This window comes from Cannabis sativa, chromosome 8 (assembly GCF_029168945.1).
Source record: "Cannabis sativa cultivar Pink pepper isolate KNU-18-1 chromosome 8, ASM2916894v1, whole genome shotgun sequence".
In the NCBI taxonomy this organism is placed as follows: domain Eukaryota; kingdom Viridiplantae; phylum Streptophyta; class Magnoliopsida; order Rosales; family Cannabaceae; genus Cannabis; species Cannabis sativa.
The window spans coordinates 16,428,518-16,444,303 of NC_083608.1; the positions used below are offsets into that span (position 1 = coordinate 16,428,518).

Genomic DNA, 15,786 nt, shown 5'->3' on the forward strand with positions numbered 1-15,786 from the left:
GGATTGGATTGATCTCCTATCTTTTTTAAGTTCTTATATTCGGTACTAAACTTGTAACTGAATACCGGTGTCTGATTGACACAATAATTATAATAATGTAAAACCTGTTAACAGCTTAAATTAACTACATTGGCTACAAAACAAATAAAGAGGTTAAAACCACAAAAAAAAAAAAAAAATCATCGTGACTGTGCTTTAATATGGGTGATAGCGGCTGTGACCACCATTGTTCTCGCTGCTCCCCCGCCTTCCACCACTCGAGCTCCCACCATGGTTGCCCCTACCACCTCGTGATTGCATTGGAGGGTGATGTGGTTGCAAGCTAGGCTGTTGCCTATTGGCAAAATGATTGAACTTGGCATTAGGGTAGAATTCAACTAAACTTGTACTATATACCAAATTATATAAATAAAGGTGAAGCCTCTTACAGAACATATCCAATTCGGCCATCAGGCAAAAGCATTGGCATCATAGCTCCAGCAGGTGTCGGTCCACCACCGTAGATAAGTGGCTGCAACAGATTGTTATCACCTAATCAGGCACGAACAGTTTTGTAGGCCTTGTTTTTTCTTTTCTGGTATAGGTCTTGTCTAAATTTACAGAGAGATTGAAAAAAAGCAGCATCTTACTTGAGCAAAACCTACACCAAAACCTCCAGCTGCTCCTACAGAACCATAACCACCACCAACCATGCCATAGCCCATATGGGGCGGGTAAGTTGGAAGCAGGGCTGAATTTTGAGAATTTGATGCTCCGGAAGACCTCTGATCTGCTTGTGGCTTTGCAAGAGAACAGTCCAAAACTTGACCTACAAGCAGAAAGGATCGATTTGAGATTGCTTACCTAAAATGTAAATTAAAATTAATCAGCTTGATAGATAACGAGCCTAGACTCACCGTCAATTTCATATTTCTCAGTGTTCTTCAATGCCTTCATAGCACTTGATCTCTCTGCAAAATGTACAAAACCATATCTGCTCTTCTCCTGACCTGGTTTTGCAGGTGGGAGAACCACTTTAGTGATCTTCCCGTGATGCTCAAATGATTTTCTTAAAGAATCTTGAGTAATATCCTTTGGTAGATTCTTGATATATATTGCCTTAACCTGGATCATACAAAAAACAACATTTGGAATTCAGCAAGCCAGACTTTCCATGTGGTGCAAAGGGAACTGTGGGGTTGAATTAGTTATAAAAAATTAACAAGAAATATAATCAATTTAAAAAGTTTTAGCAACCAAAACCCGACTATTTAATACTACTATATCCTTTCTCTGAATCCAACAGATTGCAGGCATCACCAATTAGCAACCATACGCAGATCATATATAACATTAAAAACTCCAAACGTGAGAATAAGCACAACAGGAATCCAATAAATGCATAGCCAAAAATGAAAAAACACATATGGATCACCTGAGAAGAAGAAGAGGATTCCATATTTTTAGGGTCAGCCCAGCTCACAGTTGGAGCATTGGTGTCAAGCTTAAATTTTGGGTTTGACATCTTTTGTCTTGAGTGTTCTGCACATGCATGATTATAATATTCAATGAAAGAAAATCCACGATTCCGGCTGGAGTTCTGTGGGTCCTGCATGGTTGAGAAGATTACAAAAATTAGAGACACTCTCAAGGCACAACAGATAATCATGAAATTAGTTAAACTTGGATATTAAAAGGGCAAGAGAGTAACGAATAAAAACTGAATAAGCTCAGGGCTCTGATGAAATATTTTGGAAAAGATGATAAACCTTCAATAGCTCCACCGAAATAACACCTGGTCCAATATCTGTCACAGCCTTCTTCATATCTTTCTCTCCCCAATTTCTAGGAACATTACCGATGAACAAGCGATTCTTTGCTTGAGATGTTGAGCATTTTATCTTCTTCCCCTGAGAAAGAAAGCAACAGCCACCCAAAAAGAAAGTTATCTTACAAGAGAAAAGTAGTAAACTCACATTATTGATTATAGCAGTTCTTCAAACAATTTAAAATAGAGACATCAAATTATCAATGAGAAAGTGCTTTAAAAAAATTATCAATGAGAGAGGCAGTGACGCACTATCATATGCAAGACGAATTAGTAGCAGCACAATTCCAAATCAAATAAACTCAGATTTAATTACTTGATGAGAGTATATAGACCAAAAGTGGTATGATCACCTTTAGTTCTGAATAATTCAGTTCCTCGATGGCCTTAGAAGCAAATTCCTTGGTTCTAAAGGTTACAAAAGCATAACCCTTTGCCTCACCTGAATCTTTTCCCTTCATTATCCTAACCTGTCATCAGTAACAAAATTTAGTTCAGAGCTTTAGTACCAGCATGCAGAGAAAGAAACAGTTAACTAGACACTACCTCAGTAACTTCTCCTACAGATTCACAAAAGGCCCTCAAATCATCTTCAGAAGCACCATGTGGAATGCCACCAAGGTAAACTTCTGACCCGTGAGGGGGAAGTGCAAGAAGCTCAGCATGTATTTTTTTGTCATCTTCCTTAACTACTTTCTTCTCATTGTCAACTTCATTGGCAACACTCTTACCTTCTTCCTCTTCTTCTTCACTGACCTCCTCTTCAACTTCTTCCTCTTCTTCTTCTTCTTCCTCCTCCTCCTCCTCTTCCTCATCTTCTTCTATTTCTTCATACTCCACCTCTTCCTCTATTGTCTCTTCAGGATCATTATCTCCTTCAAGGTCCACACGCTCTTCAGAATGTGTTGACATTCCAGCATCCATAGGCTTTTCGGTAGCTTCAGCACTGCTCCTTGTCCTTGGCATCTTATGTATCTAAAGAAAAGCAAGCTTGCAAGGCAACTGTGAAAGAAACACAGAAGCCAGAAGCATTCACAGGAGAAAGAATAATATGGAAAGGTGGAAACAATATGAGAGGCCAAATGGAGTTGCAGAAAAAGAATATTGACTGAATCTGTGCCATGAGGTATGGCCTTAAGGAGTTACAAAGAGAATGATTTACAGCTAACGGAGCACCAAATAGTAACAACAATTAGAGACAGGCAGAAGAGAAGTCTGAATGAAAATCAAGAGGATGGTGATGTTCAAACGGTGACCAAAAAAAAAATGAAGATATGGAAAGGTGGAAACAATATGAGAGGCCAAATGGAGTTGCAGAGAAAGAATATTGACTGAATCTGTGCCATGAGGTATGGCCTTAAGGAGTTACAAAGAGAATGATTTACAGCTAACGGAGCACCAAATAGTAACAACAATTAGAGACAGGCAGAAGAGAAGTCTGAATGAAAATCAAGAGGATGGTGATGTTCAAACGGTGACCAAAAAAAAAATGAAGCAGTGATTTTCGAAATAATGATATCGATTGTTACCAAAAAAAAGGACAAGTTTAGCAAGTTATCTGGATGCATCACAAAATGGAAAGAGAGGGAAAAGAAAAAGGAAAGAAAAAACAAATGAGATATCAAACAACATATTGTGGAAATTACATATTTTAACATATAAAATATAGATATATATATGTATATAATATACATATGTATATTCACATCATAATAATGCAAGACAATTCAAGACAATAGCAAGTTAAAATCAGATAATTGTGATAACAATAGAAATAAGAGACAACAACAGCATTTTTGTAACTGAGTTTGATTATAAATTAACCATTCAAGAGCCAAAACCAAAAGCTCCAGACCAGTTGCAAAGACTAATCTAATAATGCCAATCTCACCCATATGAAGCACTTCTACCTAACAAGTTTGATTATAATTTACATTTATAATGACCGTTAATCAAGAGCATCCCGAAACCCATAAATGTGAAAAATTCTATGTATCTAAATTTAATATTACTATTCGGTAACCTAAAGAAAAATCAAGAAACAACACTACAAATAACGTATAGAAATATGCTCAGCAAGTTATAGACCATAAGTTCTCTATTATGTAAATGAATAGACCTCAAATGATATCTGGAATCACTTTGAGGACAATTTGGAAATAAATTTGAATCTCAAAATGAGAATATTGAAATTACTTCCAATTACTTACGAAAGCAAGGCGAACTAAACAAGTGAACGCGTATATTATAAATTGAATTACAGACGAGAGAGAGATAAGTGGTTATTCGTTCTGTAACGAAATAAATAATAAAGATTAATTTAAATGATAGATTAGGAGCTTTCTACAATGAGATCATACCGTAGTAGACTAAAGGTTCACAAAATCATTTACTCGTTATTCTAATCTCAATAAACTACAAACTGTAAACATAAATTGAAAGAGCACCACACTACTGATGAGATATTAAATGAAGAGAAAAAAAAAACACAGTTCTCTAAGCCTGACCTGCGTGAGAGAGAGAGAGAGTGTTGGAGGCGGTTCCGGTGGGTGCGGGGAAGAATTTAGAGTCGGCGCCGGCGGTGTGGAAGATCGTAACCGGGGTGGTGAGTGAGAGAGAGTCGATGATGGAGAGAGTGGGTTAGGGTAGAAAGACAGAGGGAACGAGGATTTGTTTATGTATTTATTATTTTATTTTAACAATTTTTTTTTTCTTAATAAAATATCAAACTTGAAATGGCAAACAAACATAAGGATAATTACTTCAAATGAAGTATTATTCACAGTAAAAAATAAAATACAATCGGACAAGAAATAAGATGATATGGCAATTGATGAGTTACTTTGTTTGTATTAACAATTAAACCAAATATAAACAACATAAATTAGAGCTACGTATAGGTTGAAATTGAATAGATTTTAAACAATGTCTTAATAATGACATAAGCATCACTCATGTTGTTTGATCCAAAACAACATTTGGATAGACCTGTACACCAAAACTGCTACATTTGGCCTTCCATAATAATGTACCTTCACAGTCACGAGCCACCCACTAGGAGTGTTTGCGGTGCCCGTAGTGCGGTTTTGACTAGTTTTTTAAATTAATTCGCACATGTAATTTTTGTAATTTCCCAAACTGCATCCGCACTGAGAAACTAAAAAACTGCAAAAATTACACCACAAAAAATAGTACAATTTGAGTGGTTTTAGCGGTGTGATAAACACCCCTAGGAGCCACACAACCACCCATCATGTCTAATACTCTTTCCCTTCTGTTGGATCCATCCATAATAGGACCTATAATACCAAGTTCAGCATTCAACCAAGAATAACTTTTGACAGAAGGACTATCTCAGTAGCACTTGAATATGCTTGCTTCCAAATGAAAGCATTAAAATAACATGGTCATTTCTATAACCTGATTTTTGTACTTGTTCAATTTTTCCTCCTAAATAAACTGGTAAACGTGATATCACTTAAAAAAAAACTCTCTGTTGAAGAGTAAAAAAAGGAAATAGAAAAGATTGTGTAAATAAATAAAATAATAACAGTAAAAGGAGCAAATTAGTAAATAGATGTATAGATGAACAAAAATATACATGAATAATAGCTGCACAAAACCTGAGACGAATGTATACCTGGGTTTAGGTGTGAATGCATAAAGGTAAAAGCAGCTGCCACTTGATTTCTTTACGAAGATAGGGTTCATCTCAAAGAAGCACGATACGCTACCCCTATAAATACACTTACCAAAGATATCAGCTAGGAGGACAGACAGAGAGAAGTAAAGAGGAGAAAGAAGGTGTTCAGTCCCATCAAGCTTGTCTTATCAATCTTCAAGAAATTTTCCCTTGCTTTCTATTCCCTTTGCTGTAGAGGCTGTTTGTAAGCGTCGAAGCATAAACAGCATGCTTGCATACAAACTCTTTTAATTTCTCACTTCAAACCTTTCAGAAAAGATAAACTCCAAAAGAAGAGTGTGTTTATATGCACACTCTTTGTTTACCTTTTCTTTTCCTTTCTTATTTATCTTATTTCTCTCTACACAAAAAAAGTTTGTGTTGATACTGTTTTTATCTCACTAAAATACCCATTTACACACAGTTGAGACCATTAATCTGTAAATCTCTATTTTATTAATAAAACTTAATATAGCTTAAATGCTACCGTAGACGTAGGTAAATGATTTTCTGCCGAACTACTTAAATTTGTGTGTTACATATTCTATACATATATTTATACTTATATGCGTATTTAGCAATATATACATATAATTTCTGCTTATAATATATATATATATTATGCTATAATTACGTTCATTTACATATATATTATACTATAATTACGTTCATTTACATACATATTATGCTATAATTACGTTTATTTACAACATTTATATTAAGTTTATAATGATTTATTACGCATTATATTATAAGCCCTGACTTATTTATTTATTATATATTTATAATTAAATGTTTAGCTAGAATCCCTAAACATTTTGGCGACTCAACTGGGGAGCGTTTTCTTTAAATAGTTCATATATACTTATATATATATCAATAAATATACTTATATATACTTATATATATATCAATAAATATACTTATATATATACTAAGGAAAACGCTCAATTCGTTCACTTGAAAAAAAAAAGAATTTTGTTCTCTCATCTAAATCCAAATGTCTGTCTCCGATACTCGAGAGCCGGACAGTCGGATCCGAACAGATACCTTGCGAAATGATAACAACAACAACAACAATACTAATCCGATGAACACAGATGAGGTTGTGTTAGCCAGATTGGAAAAGCTCCAAAAAGCCCAAGACGGCATGATGCAGCTACTGAGTTCGCTTCTACCACAGACACCCAAAGAAGCATCTGTTGAAAGGAGAGGCTTACCTGAAGAACGTGCAATAAATGAATCTTTGATAAGGCAAGTACATACTGTTGACCAACGAACTCCGGCAACACATGATAATGTTCGAGGAATCAGAACTTCTGAGATTGTTGAAAGGGTTGGTGAAGAGGCTCGGTCCTCCTATGAGTTCGTCACAAAAGACGAATTGATTGGTCTCCTTAAAGCTGAAAGGGGTAAATCGTCATCATCGGTAACTTCCATCGAATTTCATCCACCCTACCCTGTGGAAGTGGCGGTCAAACCTTACCCACGCGGTTACATGAGTCCGGTATTTCGAAAATACAATGGGAAATTTGGCAATGCCAAAGAACATATCATTCAATTCATAGATGATTTGGGTATTTATGCCCATGATTTTGAACTAAGAATCCGAGAATTTTCAAAGTCTCTCACTGATCGAGCATACTCTTGGTACGCAAGTTTGCCATCAGGGAGTATAAGGAGTTGGGACGACATGGTCTCCAAATTTTGTGCAAAGTTCTTTATGATTGAAGATAAATGGAGCATAGCTGACTTATGAGGAGAAAGATAAAACTTTGGTGAAAGACTCGTTAATTACGTTCAAAAGTTTAGGGAAAAAGCTCTTGATTGTGCTGAGACCATGGCTGAAAAGGATCTGGTAAAAATGTGTATCAAAGGCATGTTGGATGAATATCGATTACACATTGAAAATCATGCCATATACAATTTTGCAGAGCTTATAGCTAAATCAAGAAATACGGAAGCCACTGTTTTCCGTTTGACCAAGCCGTCCAACCAAAACGACCAAACACATTGGCCATGGAAAAGTTCAAAACGTGGTGTTGACATAGCACTAGCTCAAGACAGACAAAATTTCGAAGCCCATAAAAAAGGAAAACGAAGTGATAAACCAGCCGAATTTCCTTGTGATAAAGACAGAGTTTGTAGCTTGTTAGAAGCATGGATTCGGGATGGAGAAGTAGTGTTACCATTTGTCACAAAATTACCCACTCCAGAAGAAAAGCAACATGATCTCTATTGTCATTTCCATCGAAGAATTAATCATCCAACAATGAGGTGTTACACACTAAGGAAGATTTTTCACGAGCGACTAGAGAAAGGAGAGATTATTTTAGATCAAAATGAGGTGGAGCAAATGCCGTTTCCCCAACAACAAAATGGAGGAGCCGCTATGACATGCATAGAAGAGTTTCCCCTCATTTCAATAGGGATATCACGGAGCATACGTATCGAGGAAATTATAGAAGAATAAGAACAACCAAGAGAAAACAGCATGGTATAGCCATTGTTGAAAACTAAATTATTTCGTAATTTCTTCGATTGCTTAGAATTTGGCCAAGATGCAAGGACTGAGGCTACATAAAATTTGCTTAAAATTTCCCAACAACATGACCCTTCTTGTTATATGGTAGGGCGCCCAATGCATAATATTGCTAAACAATCTGAAGGAGCGATTGTCTTAATGCTGACATACAAACTTCTCCGTTCCTTCACAACCGACCATTATATGTCGAGGCAAAAATCAATGGCTTAAAAGTGAAACGTGCTTTAGTAGATAACAGAGCTTCAGTAAATCTCATGCCAATTGGAGTGTATTCTGCTATGAAAGAGGTCAAACGGGGGTTGATCCCACAACCGATTACACTCACTGGATTTGCTGCCCAAGTCTGTAAAAACTATGGGGTATGTGACTGTTGAGCTAGAGGTTGGACCAATCAGAGGACCCACTCGATTCCATGTGATAGAAGCAGACACTTCGTACCATCTCTTATTGGGACGACAGTGGATTCATCATTGTGTGCCATCGACATTGCATCAATGTGTCAAGGCACACATCCGGGGAAAAGATGTTCATATCACGGCTACCAAAGCACCGTTTGCTAGAGAAGAAGCTCACATGGCGGAAGCAATGTTCTTTGATCAGCTTTCAGAAAATAACATGGAAATGGTCACAAGGCCACGTGCGGTGCGCTTACCCAAATGGGAAGAATACGCAGTAACAAATAATCCTTCAATTGCCAAGCCCAAAAGAGAAAAGAATGTTCAGAAAGTCACATTGCCTAATGGGAAAAGAGCATATCGTTTATGACGGTAAGTGGGGTCAGCTATCATGCTTGGCCCCACCATTGCCATGGCTGAGGAGGTTGAGAATAACTTTGCTCTACCCCATCCACAAGTTGACAGTCTGTTAAAATATGTGGGATCATGTAACACCCTAACTAACATAGGTGTATTACGTAATTTTTAAACATGCTGTGCAGCTCGTTGCTAATCAACGAGGTTTATGGAAAAACGTGATTAATTAAAATTTTTGCTTTTTTAATTAAACTTATAAAATAATATTACAAAAGACTCGGGATCCCGATTATAAAATCATTTACAAAAAAATTTAACTGTTTAACTGATACACAAAATAAATGTCGCCTAGCGACCAGTTACAAAATCAGTCTCGCTGTCCCGATGATCGTACGCTCCAGGCCTAACCGCCCCGACATGTACAACCTTCATAAGCTCGCTCACGGTCCATCAGCTCTAGCCTTTCCTTTACCTACACATCAACGTAGAACTGTGAGTCGACAGACTCAGTAAGAAAAGCATAATAATACTCATACATAATCCCGGTTATGATCAGACGCCCATACCCCTGATCATAACCCTAACTGTCGTGTCCAACACGATACTGAGTCCCGCTACTGCCGTGTCCAACACGGTACTGAGCCACTACTGCCATGTCCAACATGGTACTGAGTTCTGAACGTTCATAGGGACGGTACTATTGACACGTAACAACCTGATCGGTCGAACCGGTCATACTCATTCTTGGTCATACTCCAGCCTGTACCGACGTGTTACTATATCCTCCTGATCGGTCGAACCGGTCATACTCCGGCTGCTGGTCATACTCCAGCCTGTACCGACGGGATACGTCAATAGTACGGAACCACCAACCAAGTGTCAGCCTGATCGGTCGAACCAGTCATACTCCGGCTGCTAGTCATACTCTAGCCTGTACCGACGTGACAGGGTTGGATGGTTCGAAGCCAACATACATAACTAATGTAATCTAACAGGCTTCCTACATGCACGCTAAACATGTAATCTACATATGCATACTGTTATACTAATCTTACCTGGATTCCGAATTCAGGTGTGCTTGGTCAACTTTGGAACTTTAGCTAAGCGGCGGATTACAGGCTCCTAAACCATAAAAATCACAACACTATAAGTGACACGCTAAATCACTTCCCGGGGACTTAAACTAGGAACTAAAAGTTTCCCTATCGATAAAAAGCATGGCAATACCCCCTAAAACATAAAAACGAGGAAAACTAGGGTCCCTGAATTTTCCCCAACCGGTAGACCGGTTGCCCATCTGGAATTCCGGTTCTGGAAAATTCAGAACCCTCATCCAGAATTCCGAATGCACAACCGGAATTCCGGTTCCTCACAGGCAGCAAACCCAAAAAAATCATATCTTGCACAAATCAACCCCAAATCACATGAAACCTTCCAGACCTGTTCTATACCTCCCCTAGAACATTTCTAAAGCCTTAAAACCACCCAGAAAGCACAGAAACGAAAAGTGTCATTAAAGCTCAAGCTTTGAGTTCTAAACTCAAACTTGAGTAAAATCACCTAACAAGCATTCAAACCAACTCAAATCCTCCTAAACAAGCATAATATAGTCTCTGAAAATGAAATCTACTAACTACAGCAAGTAATTTACAGATCCACACATTTCTTCAAAAATTCATGTTCTTGAACTAAAAACTTCAAAACTTAAATCCAAGCAACTATCATGCATACACTAACTCTGAACCACTTAAAATAGCAAGATTAAACCATTGAGAACAACAACAAACACAGCAGCAAGTATCACAACAATTCACATGCAACAATCATCTTTTAAACATTTTCTTCATAAAATACAAGAGGAAGAGATTAAAGACCTTACCAAAGCTTGAAGAATACTTAGATTGGAAGAGAAATGGCTTAAAAATCAAAGGAAAAATCTAGCTTCATGCAACCACATACCCAGCCGAAAGAGAGAGGAAAAGAGAGAGTGGGTTTTTGAAAATTTTCTTTATTTTTTCTAAGTGTTGATTTTTGTAAAAAATGAATTAAAGCCACTTAACATATAACAATCCATTTCAGCCAAATAAAGCATAAATAAACATTTATTTTTCAATTACTAAACTCACTAAAAGACAAAATACTAATGGGGCAAAAAGACCATTTTGCCCCTCCACACTAAAGCCACATAAATCACACTAAAGGGGTATTTTTGGGAAATTCTAAATTCCCGGTCATTCCCGACATTCCCAATGTCTAACAAACCGCCCCAAACTGCTAACATGCTAAGTTGTGATTTCTACTGAGCCAAACACCGAGTTCCAAAATACCGGGCACCGGAAATGCAAAACATGAAAACTACTGAATGACATAGCAATGCATTTCTGAATTCCATACATAACAGTACAATAAATTATTTAAATAGCTATAATTAATTTCATAATTAATCATACTTAACTGCTAATTTCCAAATTAAACTAAGCGGGCTTTACAACTATCCCCCCTTAAAAGGATTTCGTCCCCGAAATCTAACCTGAATAACTCTGGATATTGAGCTCTCATATCTAACTCTAGCTCCCAGATGGCTTTCTCCACCTTGCTGTTTCTCCAGAGAACCTTGACCAATGCTATGGTCTTATTCCGAAGGACTTTATCCTTTCTATCCAGGATCTGCACTGGTTGTTCCTCATAAGTCATGTCTGGCTGTAGCTCAAGACTCTCATAACTGAGTATATGAGAGGGATCTGAAACGTATTTTCTCAACATCGAGACATGGAATACGTTGTGAACTGCTGATAAGGCTGGAGGCAATGCTAACCGATATGCCACTTGACCTATCTTCTCGAGAATCTCGAAAGGTCCTGTAAATCTAGGGCATAACTTGCCTCTTTTCCCGAAACGTTTAATCCCCTTCATCGGAGATACTCGTAAAAACACATGTTCCCCTACTTGGAACTCAACATCTCTGCGTTTCGGATCTGCGTAACTCTTCGTCCGCTTCCGTGAGGCAAGCATTCTAGCTTTTATCTTCTCTATTGCCTCATTGGTCCGCTGCACTGACTCTGGACCTAGGTATTTCCTCTCCCCCGTCTCATCCCAGTGGATAGGAGATCTACATTTCCTACCGTATAACAGTTCATAGGGAGCCATCCCTATCGTACTCTGATAACTGTTGTTGTAAGAAAGTTCTATCAACGGTAGATACTTATTCCATGAGCCTTCAAACTCCATAACACAGGCTCTCAACATGTCCTCCAATATCTGAATTGTCCTTTCGGACAGACCATCTGTCTGAGGATGGAAGGCTGTACTGAATTTCAGCTTTGTACCCATTGCTCTTTGCAAATTTTGCCAAAATTTGGAGGTGAACTTCGGATTCCTGTCCGAAACTATAGACTTCGGTACCCCGTGAAGTCTTACGATCTCTCTAACATACAATTCTGCCAACTGATCCACTGTAAATGTTGTTCTAACCGGCAGAAAATGAGCAGATTTCGTAAATCGATCCACCACTACCCAGATGGAATTATACAAACCCGTGGTCCTAGGTAACCCGACCACAAAATCCATCGTGATATCTTCCCATTTCCATTCTGGTAGGGTTAGAGGCTGCAACAACCCTGCTGGTCTCTGATGTTCAGCCTTAATCTGCTGACAAGTGAGGCATCTCGATACGAATTCTACCAAATTCTTCTTCATACCGCTCCACCAGAAGTACGGTTTCAAATCTTGGTACATCTTAGTGGTGCCGGGATGCAGAGAATACGGGGTAGAATGAGCCTCCTCAAAGATCTCATTCCTAAGTTCCACACTATTCGGAACACAAACCCTGGCTTTATACAAAAGCATCCCACTGTCTAACACTGAAAAGTCCTTGGCTTGACCAGCCAACACCTCATCTCGGATCTTCACTAACTCTGGATCCGCCATCTGAGCGACCTTTATTCTTTCCAACAGATCAGAATGCAGCGTTAAGTTGTGAAGCTGACCTACCACAAACTCAATGTTGGATCTAACCATATCCTCTGCTAGCTGAGGTGAGATCTGAACCATACTAGCTACTTGCCCGGGACCCTTTCTGCTCAGGGCATCGGCCACTACATTGGCTTTTCCGGGGTGATAGAGGATCTCACAATCGTAATCTTTCACTAATTCCAACCAACGCCTTTGTCTCATATTCAAATCCTTCTGAGTAAAGAAATACTTGAGACTTTTATGGTCGGTATAGATCTCACACTTTTCCCCGTAAAGGTAATGCCGCCAAATCTTCAATGCAAAAACCACTGCGGCCAACTCTAGATCATGAGTCGGGTATCGCTGTTCATAATCCTTTAACTGACGGGAGGCATAAGCGATGACCCGATCGGCTTGCATCAACACACACCCCAAACCCTGTTTGGATGCGTCACAATAAACTACGAACTTCTCCTTGTCTGAAGGCAAAGCTAGCACTGGAGCGGTAATCAACCTCTGTTTTAGCTCCTGAAAACTAGCTTCGCACTTATCTGACCAGATAAACCGCTGATTTTTCTTTGTAAGCTCGGTTAGGGGCATTGAAATTTTAGAGAACACTTCGACGAACCTACGGTAGTACCCAGCTAAACCTAAGAAGCTTCTAATCTCTGTCACTGTCTTCGGTCTCGGCCAATCCCTGACGGATTCAATCTTCCCGGGATCTACCTTGATCCCATCTTTGCTCACAATGTGCCCTAGGAAGGACACCTGAGATAGCCAGAACTCACATTTCTTGAACTTGGCATAAAGCTTATGTTCTCGAAGCCGTTGCAGTGCCATCTGAAGATGTAACTCATGCTCCTCTTCTGATTGAGAGTACACGAGGATGTCGTCGATAAACACAATCACACAGATATCGAGGAAATCCTTGAATACTCTATTCATCAGGTCCATGAATGCTGTAGGAGCATTGGTTAGTTCGAATGACATAACCAGAAATTCGTAATGTCCATACCTAGTGCGGAAAGCCGTCTTCGGAATGTCCTCCTCTCAGATTCTCAACTGATGATAACCCGAACAGAGATCAATCTTAGAAAAGACTATCTTCCACTGAAGCTGATTGAACAAATCATCGATCCTAGGTAATGGATATTTATTCTTCACCGTCAGCTTGTTCAATTCCCTGTAGTCGATGCACATCCTCATAGACCCATCCTTCTTCTTGACGAATAAAATCGGGGCTCCCCAGGGTGACACACTGGGCCGAATAAACCCTATGTCAAGCAACCCTTGGAGCTGAATCTTTAATTCCTTAAGTTCAGCTGGAGCCATTCTATACGGGGTTTTGGAAACCGGTTCCACCCCTGGTGCCAAGTCTATCACGAAGTCAATCTCTCGCTGAGGTGGTAACCCTAGAAGTTCTTCGGGAAAACATCCAAAAGTTCCCGAACCACTTTGATGTCTTCTGGCCGAATGGTATCTGACCGAGTGGTGTCCACCACCACGGCCAGAAACCCTAAACAACCGCCATGCAATAAATCTCTAGCTGACATGGCCGAAATCACCGGGATCCGGGATCTTTGAACTGAACCAACAAACACAAATGGTTCTTTACCTTCCGGTTGGAAGATCACTATCTTCCTTTTACAATCTATACTCACCGAATAATTAGATAGGAAATCCATTCCTAAAATAACGTCGAACTCTACTAAACTCATCTCTACCAAGTCATCACTTAACTCTCTACCATCTATCCTCCTAATCCACCTATTGGAGATAACCAATTCTCCGCCAGGTAATAGGGTTCCAAACCCTGATTCATAACTATTGTACGGTCTATCCAATTTACTAAAGATTCTAGCAGCCACACAAAAACAACCTTGACCCAAGCACTCTCCCGAAGGATGCCTCTTACTAGTGAGACACTCCAGTAGGAATAACGGGTCTCAACACTACCCTGACGATCGTCTTGATTCTGGTTCCCTCGGAACCTCTTGTTCTGCCTCGAGCCACCGGATGCAGTGGATGATTTCCTCCTCCAGTCCATGGCCGAACCACTACCTCCCCTGCTGAAACCTGACGCAGGAGGGGTAGGAGCCCCGCCACATTCTGGAGTCCTAACTGATTCCACATACATCTAACTGCGCCCTCAGCTCACCATGCTTTCTCCGCCATCTCAACATAGATGGTCTTATCGTCGGTAGTGATCATAAGGTCATACTTGATCTTCACATTAAGTCCATCGAGATATTTTCTTTCTTACTGAAATCGGTTGGCACAAATCCCGAGGCTAACCTCGCCAACCGGTTGAACTGAGTAATATATTCCGTCATGCTCATATTCTCTCGCTGGGTCAGGTGGGCGAACTCTTTCCTCTTGGCGCTTCTGTCCGCCTCGTTATAATATTTAGCGCTGAAGAGTTCCTAAAACCTTTCCCAGGTCATAGTGATGACGTCATGGATCTGAGACACCATGTTCCACCAGACCAGAGCGTCTACTTGAAACTGGAAAGTGGCACACACCACTCTGACATTACCGGTGACACCCATGAAGTTCATGATCTTGGTAATCACCGCCAGCCACTGTCTCGGCACAGGCGGCGGGCGGTGTGCCACTTTGGAACTACGGCACCGGGCTGCGGGAGCACCCTGCTGTCTCAACCTCTGAATCTCGAGGTCTTGCTCTTCAATCCGGGCTTGCATTTCCGCAAACCGTAACTCCCAATTCTGGGCTTCCTGATTGACTTGGGCAGCCTGCGGCGAGTTAACATCACCCTAACCGCAAACCCTGCCCCTGGGACCTCTACCTCGGCCCAAAACACTTGAGGGGAACTGAGCTCCTCGACCTTGATCTGACCCGACTGAGATGCCATGACTCCTAAAATTTTGTCTGGCGTCCATCTAGTCTGAACCGCCTCGAAATCCCGAGTTGGCACTTCAGGTCACGATTATCGAGAGCTTACTAATGCCGCTTAATTTGGAAATTAAAAACGAAACATGCGCCTATTCTACTATCAGGCTACTAACATGCTTCCTAACAAGCTTTTCTT

General features: G+C 39.8%; 1 protein-coding gene across 3 annotated transcripts; it reads right to left on the bottom strand.

The window, feature by feature from the left end:
• Nucleotides 1-51: 51 nt before the first annotated feature.
• On the bottom strand, nt 52-4,588 carry LOC115698852 (heterogeneous nuclear ribonucleoprotein Q). Of its 3 annotated transcripts, none has more exons than XM_030626053.2 (9): nt 4,315-4,588; nt 2,354-3,365; nt 2,161-2,277; nt 1,749-1,889; nt 1,415-1,588; nt 897-1,104; nt 630-808; nt 429-511; nt 52-334 (listed from the first exon to the last, which is right to left on the bottom strand). In XM_030626053.2, exons 2-9 carry the CDS (start codon nt 2,771-2,773, stop codon nt 196-198), a joined length of 1,461 nt encoding a protein of 486 aa, XP_030481913.2. In that variant the 5' UTR covers nt 2,774-3,365; nt 4,315-4,588; the 3' UTR covers nt 52-195. The 3 variants fall into 3 exon arrangements, with proteins under 3 accessions (XP_030481913.2, XP_030481914.2, XP_030481915.2); XM_030626054.2 differs by having other exon boundaries at nt 2,354-2,809; nt 4,315-4,487; XM_030626055.2 differs by having other exon boundaries at nt 194-334; nt 429-531.
• Nucleotides 4,589-15,786: the final 11,198 nt, after the last annotated feature.

Bases quoted from the DNA above. Each gene is read 5' to 3' on its own strand.
- LOC115698852 (XM_030626053.2), bottom strand. From the start codon at position 2,773: ATGCCAAGGACAAGGAGCAGTGCTGAAGCTACCGAAAAGCCTATGGAT. The intron at 2,278-2,353 runs GTAGTGTCTAGT...TACTGATGACAG, and splicing joins CTGTAGGAGAAGTTACTGAG to GTTAGGATAATGAAGGGAAA. The intron at 1,105-1,414 runs GTGATCCATATG...TGTATGATCCAG, and splicing joins AATCCTCTTCTTCTTCTCAG to GTTAAGGCAATATATATCAA.